The 16,964-nt window shown below is 43.8% G+C and overlaps 2 protein-coding genes across 2 annotated transcripts in view; one reads left to right on the forward strand and one right to left on the reverse strand.

Moving 5' to 3' along the window:
• Window positions 1-16,964, reverse strand: part of xpnpep2 (X-prolyl aminopeptidase (aminopeptidase P) 2, membrane-bound) — a 70,312-nt gene that overhangs the window by 30,817 nt on the left and 22,531 nt on the right. The window lies entirely within an intron of this gene.
• apln (apelin) lies at window positions 1,695-16,287 on the forward strand. Its single transcript, XM_077732972.1, has 3 exons — window positions 1,695-2,208; window positions 13,279-13,451; window positions 15,992-16,287. The coding sequence occupies exons 1-2, from the start codon at window positions 2,142-2,144 to the stop codon at window positions 13,443-13,445; spliced, it is 234 nt and encodes a 77-aa protein (XP_077589098.1). The 5' UTR covers window positions 1,695-2,141; the 3' UTR covers window positions 13,446-13,451; window positions 15,992-16,287.

Below are 16,964 nucleotides of genomic sequence, written 5' to 3' on the forward strand. Positions count from 1 at the left end.
GTTTTAGAGTTCATTGGGCAAGCGAATGACTACCCTAGTCGATATAATTGTTTAAAAGTCAGTTTTTGACTATGCCGCTATTATTTAAATATAATCCAGTACGTTGTATAGATTTACATGCCTTTAGATTTGTAGCAGTGATCCCATATTTTGGCTCCCGATACGGATTAATTGTCAAATGTATTGGACATCTATGAGTGATAAACTAATTGGTGGGAGGGGCTTGTACCAGAGGCAAAATCTTTTTATTTTTAATCTCATTATGTGCCATTGATGGCACTAAACGTCCGATTAATTTAAAGGGGGAAGGCTATCAGCGTCAAAAAGAGACTTTTAATCTAGTTTAGACTTCTTACATTGTAAATCACATTGAAACAGTTCATAAACAATACAATTCCATTCTGTTTTTTCAGGATACAATAGAGCTGTATTTCTGTCAAAAGTGTGACGATAACTGGGTTTTATCGGATTGCATAAGTTCATAAGTTTTGCCGCATTATGACGTAAACAAATGGTCAGATTCCGTGATGTAACCAAAGACGGCTGATGTTTGAAATGTTCCTTAATATTTTGCTAAGTTTCACAATATAAAGAAACTCCCAAAAGAACGTCGCCTTGATGTCGCGACATGTTTGGGTGCGATAAGAAAACGCCACCATTCTCACAATTCATCCCAATAAAAATCAGCCTTTCCTGTTTATTGTGTGGTAAACAAATGAAAATGAAGATAAGTTGCACTCTTATCGGCCTTTGTTAGTGAAAAGAATATATTGGATGCCAGAAAATGGCCAGTTTAAGAAGGAGGGGGTCAATAATTGATACGTTTTTTCCTGCGTTAACTCCCAAAGTGTCACAAAGGCCGACTTCAAACGGCACGTGGTGATTTAGGCCCCCCATAGATATTTAGCCCGAGGCGCACCGTTGAAAGAATGGCGTGAGGGTTAGAGACACAAATGCAGGAAGCTCATCTCGCACCTTCCCTTCTTTCATCCGCTGGAGGCGCTTATTTGGACACCCCCAGATTCTTGGCGTGTTTCCCTGCATTGCAATTTTTCAACATGAGCATCTGTCCGGTGATTAGTGACATCCCGGTCAAATAGTTTTGCATGCGAGTCAGTCACTTGATTTTGCGAATCTGCTAATCCAATTTGATGATGGAAATGGGGAAAAAAAATCCTCCAATTTGAACTAAATGACTTAATGCCACAAAAAGGGTTATTCATATTCCTAAAAAAATGAAAAAAATCCCAAATCCTTTTCATTTTTTTCCAAATCAGTGGTGCTCACCAGTAAAAAAAAATAGGTTATAGTTTTTTTTCCAGTTTAACACTTTTCTACATAACAACACTTGGCATGGCCCTATATTTTTCAATATCTGGACTATTTTGTTCAGTTCATTGACATCTCCCAGTCAAAATGTATTTGACATTTAATAAAATTTAAAATAACGTGATACACTTGAAAATCCTAATGTAATTTTCCCAATTCCATTCCTCTTAAAATAATTATCGCAGACCTATTATGATAAAACTGCAGGCATCACCCTTCACCTCCGTGCTCCGTCTTCTCCTTCTTCACACCCCTCCCATCCTCTCTGCCTCCCTCCCTCCCTCCATTCCTTCCCTCCCTCCCTCCCTCTTTGCCAACTCCCATCTCATGCACACTAACTGACTTGGGGGGTGGCTTCTCTGTGACCAAGTGGCTCTGAGATACATAAGCCACACGAGCAGGCAGCCTCCTTATCCCGAGCGAGCCACCAGCGGTACTTGGAGGAGGAGAGCCAGAGAAACTCACAGCTTCCCTGAACTTGGCTGCTCATCTGACACGCAACTCCGCGGGGGTCTCGGATCTAAACGCGCCCCCGGTCTTGGGAGCGCTGCCGTCGCATCCAGGCAGATACGCAAATATACGCATTTAGACAACAGTCTATTCTAACAGGCACACACCGAGAGCAGAGCAAACAGTCTCTGGCATTCTCCCTCACTTGCTCTTTCTCTCGCTCTCTCTCACTCTCCTCCCTCCCATCCCCACACACACAAACACACACACGCACACACACACACACACACTCACACATACACACACACGGCACTACCGTATATCAGCGAGCGACTAGCGGCGAGCCAGAGGGGAGTGCAGAAATGAATGTGAAGATTCTGACGCTGGTGATTGTGCTCCTGGTGTCTCTGCTGTGTTCCGCCAGTGCTGGTGAGTAGAAGCGAGGCAGCCCTCGTGCACCTTCATTCCTTCCTTCCTTCCTTCCTTCCTTCCTTCCACTTGCTTTTATCTCTTCACCTCTTCTTCTATTTCTGTCCTGCGTGCGTCGGTGCGGGCTGATCTGTGTTTGTGCGCGTGGTTGATCAGTTACCCAGCTTGTGTGGGCTCTCGGCAGGAACATGGGAGCACCTGGTCGGCCACAGTACTGCACTGCGGTGCTTCAAAAGGCTTCCACTCGAATGATTTCCCCCGGCTTAGGTGCATCGTTACCGTCCCCTGGCCCACGGCTCCGTCCCACCTGGACGCGGAGCCGAGCCGCAGACAGAATACCGTGACGGATGAGGCGGCGGGCGGACTGTTGTTATGAAATGCACGCCATGCGTGGCACATGTTCCATCTGACCTGCGTTGCATGATGATTATTCCACTTTGATGGTGCGGCGGAGCAACACGCTGCCTATAGAAGCCCCCCACAGTGATGATAATGAGGACTATAATGGTGGCACGGGTCGGTGTGGAGAAGGCTCAAATCCCAGATGCGTGGTCTCTCTCTCTCTCTTTCTCTCTCGCCCTCTCTTGGGATTCGGCGTTGACGCCTCGTCACGCTAAATTTCTGCAAAGCTGTCGTTGGACTGAGTATGTGGCACACGATGGCCTGGGGAAGGCTTGAGGGGGGCTTCTTCGAGGGGCAGCGACGGGCCTAACCTGCAGATGTGATGCAGGTAACACCACGGTGCGAAAAAACAACACTTAGGCCTTGTGTAAATGTCTGGGCCATTCTCGGGAATTATCACCTCCTTCCCAACTACAGTTGCCGACAAGACCCTCGCGGGCTGGAAGGTTGCGCCAGGTGCGATCGAGTCCAGATTGTTGGCGGCGATGATGCTACATGTCAGGATTTAGAAACTTGGCAGGAAAAGGAGAATGCCATCGAACCACCAGAGCGCCAGCATCCACTTCCTATGCTTGGCCGCACGCTTGTAGTACAGCGGCATACTCTATTTTTGTCCGACTACATGGGAAGCAATTATATCTAGCATCCTGGCCAGTGTCGGTTTTCGCACCCCTGCGAACGCCGAGCGCGTCGGGCGACCGGCGTAGCCCCGGCGGGGGAAAAACAAGCTTTTCACTACAGCTTATCTCTCTTAGTGTTTGTTCCAGTCACGCTGCTTAGATGGCTCCCTATGCTACTCCTCCTACCCCTGGGTCGCGGGTCGCTACTGCTGTTGTAGCAGAGCTCCATTGATGGGGAGGAAGGGAGGAAAGGAGCTCTGGTGGAGATGAAGGGATGCAAGAGTGTTGCGGTGGCGATGGGTGTGGGGAAGGATGCTTGCTAGCTGGAGTCTGTCTGCTAGGCAAAAGCAGCAAGCGCCGTCGCGGGAAGGTGTCGGTAGAAGATTTGCGTGTAGGCAGTGGGTGTGAAGGCTTTTATCCTCAGATAAATGCGCCTCCCATTTATTGGGCACCTGTCTAAGTGGCGTTTGTGTCTGGGTAACAAGGCAAACATGCACAAGAAAGCATGAGCGCTCGTAAGGATGTGCAGCCGGAGTTGAGGCCGCCGGATTTATGGCGTCGTGCAGTTTAAGAGGCTACTGGAAACCTGAAACTTCTCATGGTGTTGTTGTTGAAAAGTTGGACTGATGGAAAGCCCGGATGACAAATAGCGATAACATTGTAATTCACATGCCACGCCAGGAGTTGGCGATGTCACTCGCTTCCACAAATATTGGGACAGTATATCGATATGGGGAGACTTTATATCACTATGCTTGGTAACGGAATAGGTTATCGATACAATCCCACTAAGAATATTGAAATATTTTCCTAGTCTTTGAGAAAGAAAAATGTTTTTGATTTATCAGTGATGGTACAAATATTAAACATTGTTTAGAATTGTGTTTTCTTATGGAATATTGTAGATGGATTTCCTGACCCATAGATAATTGTCCGATTGTAAAAAATGTTACAGAAACTAGTCTTGAGGAAGCATTATAAGTAAAATGCGACAAAAGCACTACAGATCTTATTCCTGTTGTCAAAAACATCCACTTAGGCCACCTTTTACATTCCAGCACTGTTGCCATGCAAACTACAAGACACCTGAGGGAAAAAAAAGAAAAAAAGGAAGGGAAAAAAAACACCAATTCTCTGCTGAATATGGTTAAAAGTGGAAATGAGAACCTTGTAAAATCCCAAATCATCTGACAAAAAAGAACAGCGGCCCTCTCTGTATAATACCGCCATCCTCTAGCTGCGCACTTCAATTACCCATCCTTGAAAAGCACTCTGGCTCAAGAGTGGGCTCCAGCTTTAGACATGTGGTATCCATAATTCATCCCCGAGGCCGATCGCTCTTTCTCGCTCTGACTCTCAAGACGTAAACAGTCCTTCCTAGCGTCGGTGGCCCGAGCGGCCATCTATTTCTTTGCACCCTACGGCAAAATGCACAACGGCAGCTCGCGCACCCACCCGTACCAGTTGTCATCGTCCTACCGAGATTAAAAAAAAAAAGGTGAGGTCGTCGGGCTGCTTTTATCTGAACGAGAAATCGAGTGCCTGGAAAGCGGGCGATATCATCCCAGCTGTCATCGCCGCTATTATGTCGTATGAAACTTTGATGTATTGTTGGGACTGGCTGCACGCAAAGAGCAAGGAACGCACCGCACTGCAGAGAGCTCTTAGATGCCCAACTCGGTGCTAGGGGTCAAAGTACAGCCCAAAGAAAAAATGCACTAGACGAAGTAACTAAGGCATCTCGGAAGGGGGCCGGAAAACAGAGCCTGCTCGGGTCTGATTGGCAAGTGTAAATCATTACTCGGGGTGCCCTAATGCAAAGAAGGTGTTTGTGTCTTTGGATGTGATTACGGTGGCTGAGGAGAGAACAAACGCTGGTAAACCTTTCCAGATGGCCAGGAATGTTTTTCCCTAAATGTTGTATGGAAGGAAGGTGGTGTTCTGGGAGAATGGATTATTGGGAGAAATGACCAACACGTGCACAAATTATTATGTGGCTAAAAACACAGCGGGTCAGTTCGGGTTCGCCCTGGAAGAATTAGGGGTGTGATATGGTGATCTATTACCATACTTTGAGTCTTGATAGGTTATCGATATGCTCAAGCCAAGAAATGATATACTTTGTTTTAAAAATTTGGCAGGGTTTAAAAAAATAAACCAACTGGTTGCTCGCAATGTTTTCTAATGGAACAAAATGTTGCAATTGAACAGTGTTTATGTATGTTAACTCATTGGCTCCCTGCCATCGATGCCTCTAGACGTCCAAATTATTTTGTCTGGCCAATAAGTTAACATACAGATAGACTGAAAATGTTCTTTATTAGAATATTTTTGCGGGCAACCTGTTGATTTCTTTATTAAACAGTTTTCATTGGATAGTGAGCAACTGTTATCGTTTTGCAACAACAGTAACAAAAGTGTATAATTTGGTGCCTGAAACTAGGAGGGGTGAAAAGGTCACAGCTCCATGAAAATTTGAGACCAGGACATAGTTTTCCCCATTTTTCCCTGGTGGGATACAATTCATATAAATATTTTTGCATTTGTAAATGTTAGATTGATTACCAGCTCTTTGCATTGGATTATAGTGGATTCAGGATCAGATGTGCTTGATATTGTGGCCTAGTGTTTGAAGCAAAAAAATGGCGTGGCGGCGACCGTTCCCGCGGGGATATAGTTGGCTCCAATGAGCGCATTTTTATAAGTCTATATAATGTTGACTGACGTGAGCTTAGTGATTGGCACCCACGACTTGAACTGGGAATTAAGGAAGCGATTTAAAGAAAAATCTTAAGCCATTTGGTCGGTATATAAGGCTAACCTTTGGGGCGACGCGCCCTGGAGAACGCTGAAGACTTTGGCATATGTGAGCGCTCGGCTGCTGTAATGCAGTTCAGAAGCCTTTGAATGAATAAATCGACTGACTTAGATCTTCCCTGGAGAGCAAATGCAACGCAGGGATGGGGCGGAACCAAAGAGCAAAGGCAGGTAAAGGACTGAGGGACTCTCAAATAATGGGATGCACTGGGACCAAGGCTATATAGAAGAAGGCTCTCATCAAAGTTCTAGAACACATATGGTTTTATGGATACGATACTTATTGGCTATGATGTGCAGTTAAGGCCTGAAAAGAAATGTGTACTACTAAATGCAACAGGTCGAAAACCTGCCAAATGAAGAAACTAGTACTACTTGTTATGGATGTCTCGATCCCATATTTTGCACGAGTTACCCGCTTATGAGGATCTGCCTTTACTTCAGAAATGCATTATAGTCATAATGAGTTGGCCATCCAATGTGTTAAAATTATCTATTTACCGCCATATTGCCAGCAATTGCTCTGGACATAAGCCATACATAATATTTTACAAGGAGGCTCACAAATTCAGCAATGCACAGTTGCGAGTTGTTCCTAGTCCACCCTGGGACTACAACAAAGATGCTTTACAAATTTGAAGACTTTCCCCCGTGAGGATATGGTGTAAAGGTGTGCTTTGGGCAATATGTTTTCATCACTAAGCTATTGTGTTGCCTCTCAAGTGGTTTCCAACTGTCGTGTTCGATGTGTTCTCACTCTCAACGAAAGCCTTGAAAATTACAATATAACCCCCTACTCCCACCCCCCATTTCCTACACAAATGGAGACTCACCAGAGAGTGAAAGCATACATTATTCATCAGGCTGGTTTGCGTCGTCAAAATGCACGCGTTGTTGTTCGAAGGCTGACTATTTCACACGTTTGTCAGTCAAATGACCTGCCACCGAATAATAGCAGAGGGCTAGCCTTCACGCAGGTGGCTCCACTGGATCAGTAACGGGCCCCTCGCCAGTGTTAGGGAGAATGGAAACAGATGTTTATAAAATTAGCAAAACCATTTATAAACATTTATCCGTAAAATGGAAACAGTTTATTCTAAGGGAGACCTTATGGTTCATCTGCAACACTGGTAGCTGGTCATCTTATGCTTTAAGCTTTTTGTCCTTGTATTCCAATCTGTGAGTTCTAGACAACTTAGGACTTTCAGAGGTGATTGCGTTCAGAATAATCAAAGCTACTTTCATCTTAAACTGCAGGTCGTCTTGCACATATCGAGCCGTTATTCCTTGGTAACAGTCTGACGCAACATAGCTGCTATTTCCCGTCATCGTATGTGTATATGTAGTGTGCTGTGGGGAGCGCTGAGGCTCCTGCATGGTGACATTTCCCTCCTGTTTCACTTCCTCCAGTGTGTCATATAGAATAAGGCAAGTTAACAACCCAGGGGAAGGTGATGATGATGATGATGATACAGAAGAGAGGGAAGGGGCAGAGCTGTATTTTCCTTGCCCTTGACATGCCATCTTTAAGGATGCTAACCTCTCCGACACGGTCGGAAAAAGGGGATGTAGTGGGAGATGTCCAATTCATTTAAACGAGGATGACTGACTTGAGATGCTTATGTTTGAGTGCCAGTGATGGCGCTAGATGTCTAATTCATTATTTCTGGGAGGGACAAATGAACAAACATAACCTGTCAAAATACATAGGACATCTAGTGCCATCAATAGTACGGAAAACAAGCATTCACAGTTTAAAATGCTCCATCCTTGTCAATGAGTTCATTTTGGGTCATTTGTTATATTTCAGGAACTGATTTTGAGAGAATTCTGGGGGTTTACATCCATTGGAAATAAATGAGGATGTCTTGTCAAATTTTGGTGGAACCATTTGTTTTGGGCCAAATCCAGAACAACTTTTGTGATATTGATAACCTATAGGGATATCATCCAAATCATGTTATCAGTTTGAATCTATTGTCCCATCCCTATTATGCATACTTGTAAGTTATTTAGTCCGGCGGCTGGAGCACAGATGCCCCCAACTCGCAGTAACCTTGTAGCCAGAATTTCACCCCTTCAACTAGGAGTGTGACTGTATAAAACGGCAGGCAGGCAGTCAAGTAGTGAGGGGAGTCAGTGGAGAGCTTCATTAGCCGACTCACTGCTGCTGCCGGCGGCCCTTTGAACTGCCAGTGCTCTGATCATCGGCGAGTATGCCGTCTCACACCTCATCATTTCATACGCTCTCTAATTCGGGCGCGAGGCAGTCAGGCTGACTCAAAGGGACATCTGCACAAAGTAGTGGGCCACTTGTTTTTCATCTAAACTTCCTCTGAACCTTCACTTGGAGGGTGTGGCACAGGGTGTATTGGTAACAGCAATCTGGAGACATTTTGCATGCACATTGCTTTCCTATTGGACAAAAATGACTTTAGCCTCAGTGGCGTTTACGCAGTGCAACAACGCAAATTTAGGTACAACGCCGTTGGTCATTTTATCAAACAAAACGATAAACAATTGCAATGTGGCACCATATGGGCACATCGTAACCCTCCCAAGGCTCAGGATGAACGTGTGCGGTGAGAGCTAGAAAAAAATCCATCGATGTTATGCTGTGACAGCGTGAAGGCTTATTAAAGGCTATTAAAGAGAATGTTTGGATGGTACTAGCACAATTAACACTTCATCCTAGCTAAATAATCCTGATCCTCTAATGTGCTTACACCGTGGCGAGCATCTCAGCTCCTTCTGTCTGCGCGTCTTTGGATTCAGCAGCTTTTAGTGAATGAAAATGGGGATGGAGGGGGGGGGGCATCCACGGAAGAGACAGCGGGTCTGCTCCTCCAACGTCACACGATAACCATGGCTACACCCTCTAGGGAACTCATTCTTTCTTTCCACAGCGAAGGCAAATGATGTTTGCTTACCCGTGTTGTCAATATCTCGAGTTGGAACCACAGAGCATGTTATTCTCCCTTTTATCGACCATTAACTTGAAATGTCAAGAACATCTTGTAATTGTGCCTATGCAGAAAGACAATCGTTGACACTCTATTCTATTGTGTGACCAAAATAGTCTCCCTTTTTACGGCACGTTTTTATTCTTTTGCCCGAGGGATTTAAATTCAAATAACAAAATGTGCGCCCCATTTGGGAGTGCTTGAAAAGTCAATAAACACGAGCAAAACAACGAATATTCATTTGCTTTATATTCAACCCTCCCACTTCAAATGGATTGGACGTCTATGTGGATTTTTAGCAGGAGCATATTGACAACCTATTACGATATATCACCATAGCGATACATTGTCACACCCCTAATGGTAACTTTCCACCCAATAGTTGCCTATTTACAAGAGCATCTGTCCAATCAGAGCCGCATGTCGCTTAGGCGTCAGATAAACGATGTGAGCAGAGCAAAGCCAACACGGCCGGCCGGAGAGATTAAACGCTTGAGGTGCTCATCCGGCCGTGAGATTTGATCAATGAGATGGCGACGCTGCCTGCAAGGCGGCTAAACAGACAACCGTTAAGATCCGGCAGCCGATCCATCGTGGAATATTGAACGCGGATTAAATGTCGGTGGCCCGGGTTGAGACGAACTCTGAACACTGCGCCACCGTGTGCACTTGCAATCTCGTGAGAGGTAATCGTTGCTGCTCAAATGACTGAAAAATGTGTGTTGTCGCTCCATTTACAAGCACAGACATTTGTTATGTGATTGTTTTGGCAGCGTTGAGGCACAAATCAGCTTTACGACTATTCATAAGCAGCTCGCTCCGGCCCATTGGCAGCACCGCAATGTGCAGTTTGTTCTCGCCTGCCATGAGGGCAGCTGATGAACTTGGCTGGAAACCACAGGATAGCAATTTTTTCTCCCCTGGAAGATATAAAGTATATCCCTACGGGCTACTGCACCGATGATGGCCTGTTGCAGTTATTCATACAGAATCCCAATCGGAAACCGAATGTGCATTTCTAGACTCAATCTCAAACGCTAGACCTGAATTCCAAATAGTTGGCATTGTGAGACCTAATTTTGTAAAAAAATAACATTTTTGGTGAAGTTTTGGATGGCAACATCTCACTCCAGCAAACCAAACACCTTAATTCTTCCCTGGCAACTATTCCACGTCCTATTAGAACTAAATTTGCATCCCGCCATGGCAGCCGACATCCATCAATGCGAAAATAGGATCCAGGCATTCTTCAAATTCCCCATATATTAAACTTTAATTTTGGCATTAGCCACAGGGAAATAAGACTTCAGATTTGGTGCGAAGGGGGAAAAAGGGGGTCCAAGGTCATCAGAGAAGAGCGCTAAGAGCTTATTGTTTTCCGACATATGTTATCCCTGCTCCTTGTGTGCCTTGGAGGCGCAGCAGAAACACGGGTATCCCTCTTGGGAAAAGATTAAAGACAATGATGCAGGGACTGGTTCCAATTTCTGGGCAATAAGATGGTTAGGATATCCATGTTTATTGAAATAAAACATGAATTAGACCTACATATCATATAGGTGATATATCACAACACTGCTACGTAATCCAATAATATGGATTTTGGATTATTTTTAGAAAATATCACGGAACCAACAGTTTTCCACTTGAATGGAGCATAGTTGGACGTCAAGCACCATTAATGGCAGCCAATGAGTTGAAAAAGACATTCGGGCAAAAATATAGCATTTCTGTATATAGTATTTACAGAAATGTTGCATTGAAATATTCTCATAGTCTGTGAGGATTATAAATGTTTCTGACAGATTGTCATTCTCTTATACCATGACGCTTGTATCGTAAATTTTATCATATCGGAAAGTAGCCACAGGTTCCTGCTATAAATTTCTTATTTGCACAACATATGCCAAGTCAACAACCAAAAGTTCTGTATTTCCGAAAGCCAAGATGTTGTTGCCTGTCACATATTGTGTGTCGCCCTGCAATTTTTTCCCGACTGTCTGAAAGAGTTCATCTATCCTGCCAGTGTTATCGCTGCCTCCCGGGATATTTTAGCAGCTTTCATTCCATTTTTGACAGCACGGATTGATTGAGATTGGCCAAGCCGTCCCCCCGGTGTAAAGCAGTTTCTGACAGGCTGCCGTGTCCGGTGGACATCTAAATTGTCTCATTATGGCACTGGGTTGTGACAGGCCAAACAACTGGGACTGCAGATGGGTTATGGCGCTTTGATTTTGTTGGATGTGCAGTTATTTCACAGTATGCAGGTATAAGTATTTCTGCAATACTAGTTATTTTACTGGATTGTTTTATACAGAGCGATTCATTGGCGTGAAATCAAAAACTAAATATTTAAACGTAGTAATTGTTAGGGATCCTCCTCTTGGGTTGGACCGAAAGGAGAATTTCTTAAGACTGTGTGAACCTCCCTTTTTTAATCTGCATCGACGAACAATAACCAAAGGATCATGTGCAGAATTAAAGAGCCTTGCGCCAATGATGGGCTTTAGATGCGGAAATATGCAGCGGAGATTTTTCTGATCCCGGTCCATGAATTAGGCTAGTGTTCTGCTACAAATATAGCATGTAATGTGCTCTCTAAAAGGGGATTAGTGTGGAAATGGAACTCGAGATGTCTGGCATTACAGGGATAACACATTCAAAACAGCCAATGAACTTGCTCACTGACACCGTACACAAATGCCATTCAAGCGTTATCACTTGTTCATTTGACATTTTCGTCAGTACGGTGCAGCTGAAATCATCCAAATCAAAAGGTTTGAAAACCTTCTAAACACTCATCAATTCAACCTTGAGGAACTCGGAGAAAAGCGTTTTGAGTGCTACGTGGAGGTTATAATCACATTACATACCAACTACAGCAAGTACTTTCTCTGACACTAAAAATCAATCTGTATAATATTGCTATATAGAATTTCCTGTGAATTAAAGAATGCTAACTGCTTTAAAATGTTACCAAATGTATCTGAACATGTGATCTTTTTCATTATATCTGAATCAGGCCAGACATACATTCATTCATTGACCACTAACTTTGTACTATGAAATCTAGTCTGATAAGAAATTGGGCTTTACAAAAAGGCAACTGAATTTCCAAATTGAACAAATCGGAACAAAACCTTCAATCATCTGTGAATTCAAATAGAAGAATGAAATACATTAAATTAATAAGCGCATTGACACAGGACTACATCCTAAGCACCAACACCATCAGTCGTGAAGTACTATGTCTTGTATTATTTTCATTTTACTGTTAATATCCACTTACAGGTGAGGGTGCTCGGTATCCCTCAGTTTATGAAAGATTGACCACTCCAAGACAAACCCGGGCTAGACCCATGCATTTGGTCCCCTCGGCATTTCCATTTCAACAATAACCAGCTAACTGAGAACATCTGGAATCACTCTCACACACGCCGGTGTTCACGCACACACACACACACACTTTAAACATTCACATACAATCTGAGACACAGACTCATCTCTAATCTTGGGACCAAACAAAGTGATAGGACGCATGAACATGGGTATGGTTCTGTCACTACGAGGTGTTTATTAGAATCTACAGGCGGAGTGAGCCAGACATGTAACACGAGGCACGAACTTTTTGTTTTACTTCGTCTAAGTAAATCTGCTCTGCATTAGCTACCGCCACACACACTTGATGGACAACGATGCTGGGTGGGCCCCAAATAGCCCACACGCACATATCTATACATGTCTTGTAGTGCCTCATCCATTATCTCCTTGTCTTCCTACACATTCTCATAACTAGAGGTAGACCGACCGGTATGATGTATTCGAAAGTAGATGTTGATATCGATTTAAAAAAAAAAGAAAATCAGCCGATTGCTGCAGTTACTATCCGATATTCTTTTTATTTTAAAGCATGTTATGAAAGGAATTATTAACTCTACTACTACTTCCTTTTGGAACACAGGCCACCAGGTGGTGAAACTATTGCACAAAGCATTGAACATAAATAATCCAATTATCAACAATGTCAATATTCCATTTCGAGCTAGGATTTTCATTTTAATCGTTCGATCGTGGAATATTCTATATATTTTTTCCCGATCCGTGTATTGATAATTTCTGTATTGCTATGTTGTGCGATCATCAATATCGTGAGCGTTCTTTGGGACAAACCCAGAGGTTGCCACCCCTAAATGGAACATTGAAATGTGTTGTTCAAATAGACTGATTGCGATTTAAAGGGCTACTCTTTTTTTTCTGGAATATTGCAGGTCCGATGGCCTCCACGGAACACGGCAAAGAGCTGGAGGAAGCGACTCCAGTGAGAAAACTGGTTCAACAAAGTCCCTCGAGGGCCGGTCAAGGCCACAGACCAGCCGGCTGGAAGAGGAGACGCCCTCGGCCCCGTCTTTCCCACAAGGGGCCAATGCCATTCTAGAGCAAGGTGAGGTTCAAATAAACTTGTCAACTTTCGCCCAATGGCAGGTCATTTTCAATGTTAAAGCCTCCAAATGTTCACAGGCGTCCATGAAAGTTTGTATTCAGACCCGGAATGCTATTGTTGACTTTAAAAGAAAGGCCACGTCGCAACAGATTAATGAACGTGCGGGCCTTTGTTGTCTGATAGGGTGAGGTCCTACAGCAAGGTCGTTCATTCATTTAAACATATGGGACATGGTTATTGTTTGAAAGTAGTGCTGCACCAGAATTACATCGTCGGTATCGAGGATTAATAAGAAATAACTTGACGATTCTTTGCAATGTACTGTTCGGGATCAAGTTACCCACTGCTGGTTGGCCGTCACGAGATAGCGGCCGGTTAGGTATACTGCCATTATTAAAGGAACATAATTTAATACCACGAGAAAAAAGTAATTGTATACTTTGAAAGAAAAAATAAAGTACCATCGACATCGGCTGATGCATCCCAGCTGGGAGTCAGTATCGGTCGGTATCAGAAACTGAAAAAATACTATTACTGCAACACTATTTGATGGGACTGTGCTGCTGGAATATATTATATACAATATTTGTTCATAATATTTCATCCGTCCATCTGATTAAGTCAATTAAAACTATTAAGAAAAAAAAAACACTTTCTCGAGTCGGGTTTCTCAAGTTCAACTCTGTCACTTAAAAGATTGTTTAACTTGCTGTCAAGTCAAACAATCCATTGTGTGAAAAATCTTTCATCCAAAATCTGAGACAATATTTTACTTCTCACCTATTCACAGTTTGATTTTCTGCACTGAACCTAAGCAAACTCGATGTATTTCGAAAGAAAACAGACAAAGAAGGCGTTACTGCGAAACTAAAACAGGCTATGGTGACGTGATCAAATGTATAGTATATATACACACGGTGGGCCTACATGCCCTCCAATGTTTGCACATCTCTGAATGGAAAGCAACAGCGACACATTAAAGTTTGCATTGGGAAACATGGGATCCATTTTTCCCAAAAGTGTTTAGAGACAGGGTGCCCTCGCAGACACAATATCCCCCCAGGAAGTGGCAGCCGGACAACACTGACCCGCAAAGAGCCCCCATAAATTCAAGCCCGGGTGAGACGAGGCTGCAACCCGTGAGTGTTAATCAGTTCAAAGGGAAAAGCCACACAATGTAGAGTTGTAGACCATGCGCCAACAAGAAATATGATGTCCATTGTGTTTTTTTCTAATTTGGAGCTATAGCCACTTTTAAGTTTATTATCATGCCTTCCATTGAAGCATCTAAAGGCCACTGAACAATGGAAAACAATGAGAAACATTAAGACGTAACATACGTTTGACATAACATTGGTTACCCAGTGTTCTTGGTCAGACAATAAAAAAGAGAACAAGTTTAAGTGCAGTGTTTGCGGCACAATAAGGAAGTGGTTCTAAAGATGGAATGGTTCAATAAATCACCATGCTAACTAACATCATTTAACATTATGAGTGGGAATAGCTCTGAAAACCAATTTTTGATACAAGGCTTATGTTCACAAATGAATGCATGGATAAGCAAGGGTGCTGGGGCTGATTCCAGCTGACCTCAGACGGACAAAAGATGGACTACATATTCCCTAAAGTAATGGCACAAATAGAGAACCATCCACAGTGCTAATCGATCGTACAATCATCGGATAGATTTTCTTTTCCCTGAGACGCTACGGGCACTGTGGATGGCTCATCTTGACACCGTCCAGATGTGAGATGAAAGACATCATGCTCACCGGTCCTCACATTATGCCGATTCGATAAAAGCCAGAGATGACAGGATATTACACATTTTGAAGCCACGGGTGATTTATGAAAACTCCCTGAGCGCCTACGTGGGAAAACTCACAGAGACCCAGTCATCCAAAGATTTTTCCCTCAAAAAAGTCCAGATTATTCCCCTACTACTCCTTTGGTTTACGTAGTAAAAACTCAAGCGACCAAAGTGAGATCACCCTCGGTACCCGGCAAACAAAACTGATCTAAAGCTCAGTGGAGATCAGATACATACTTATACGCCAATTCATTGGGCATTACATGACTGCGGAAATATGCCGACCTGAAAAAAGAATAGGCCTTTATCAGTGGGGGCGCCTTGTTTTCATGCGACGTAGCTGAAAAGCACGGGAATCTGGGGAAATGATCACAGACGGTAGATAATACGCTAAAGGAAGATCAAAGATATCCTTTTGGACAAATGCTAATCCTGTGCCCAGGGCATTGAATAATGCTGGGTTTGTGTCACACATGGGATACATACACAATTGTTTTTCGACCATTAAATCTTGTTGAGACATGTCTGGATAAAGCTTTACTTCACTCTTTCTTCCAGCAAAAGATAACATGTGGCGGCACACACACACACAAAGCTCTGTTCGATGTGGCCCGAGGGGCGTTTTTACCCGACAGGAAATTGAAATGTCTGCATGAATCCTGAACAAAAAAAACGGGAAAAAAGGGGGACACGTGCTGATGATATACTTCTGTGTTTTTCTGTTGTGTAGGCACTGCTTTAAGCGCCCTCCCCCAGGTTCTGATTTCTATGCTCTTCCTTTGCCTCGGGGGGCCTTGCTGCGAAGGGCCTATGCTTGCCCAGCCTGAAGAGTGATGTCCATAGCACCTGCTGGTTCTTCAAGCAACTCTGTCCACAAGAAAAAAAATCAGGACACGCCGCTCAACTCTCAGCGCTAAGGAGGATCGGGGGAGGGCGACGGTGGGTGGTTGGGTGGGGAGTTATTAAGCCCGAGCTATCTGATTCTATTCCTCTGTCACCTTAAAACTTGATCTGTCTTCTCCCAAATGTTGTTTTTCTATTTCGACCATTAGATGCAAATCCTAGCGGTCGGTCTCCTGGAGAGTATCACACTTTGCATGACACCAAGCCAAGAGGGATTCCAGTTCGAACTCTCTCTGTCTCTCTCTCTCTCTCTCTCTCTCTCTCTCTCTCTCTCTCTCTCTCTCTCTCTCTCTCTCTCTATTACAGAAACTTAGAGTATCTGTCACGTTTCCATAGCGTGCTTTTCTCGTCAGTGAGGTTTAAGGATATGGCAACACCCGATTTGCTCACTCTGTAGCATCGTAATGGCTTTGCTGATCGTACAGTGGTTAATTGGTCAAGGGTTCTTATTTTCATTTGATAGTCAGGATGTCAACTGTTACAAAAGAGGTTTGATTTTGAAATGCCATCCACACGCACCATCGATTTCCACCCTTAAAATGATCAAGCTAAGTGACGGAAAAGCCTTTAATATTGAGGAGGTTCTGTAATCTGAAACTAATGGGGTCCAGAAGTACGCTCCAGGTCTCGGTCGCGACACGATGAGTCAAAAATCCCATGGCCAACCCCCACTCCCAAAGCCTACCATCTTTCTCCCACACGACTGTTAACTGGCAGCGGCGGTCTGCGCCACTGATAGGCCGGCCTTGCCTTTTAATAAAGTGCCAAAAAACATACCCTCTAAAAATGCTGCCAGGATG

This window comes from Stigmatopora nigra, chromosome 14, assembly GCF_051989575.1.
Source record: "Stigmatopora nigra isolate UIUO_SnigA chromosome 14, RoL_Snig_1.1, whole genome shotgun sequence".
Lineage (NCBI taxonomy): Eukaryota > Metazoa > Chordata > Actinopteri > Syngnathiformes > Syngnathidae > Stigmatopora > Stigmatopora nigra.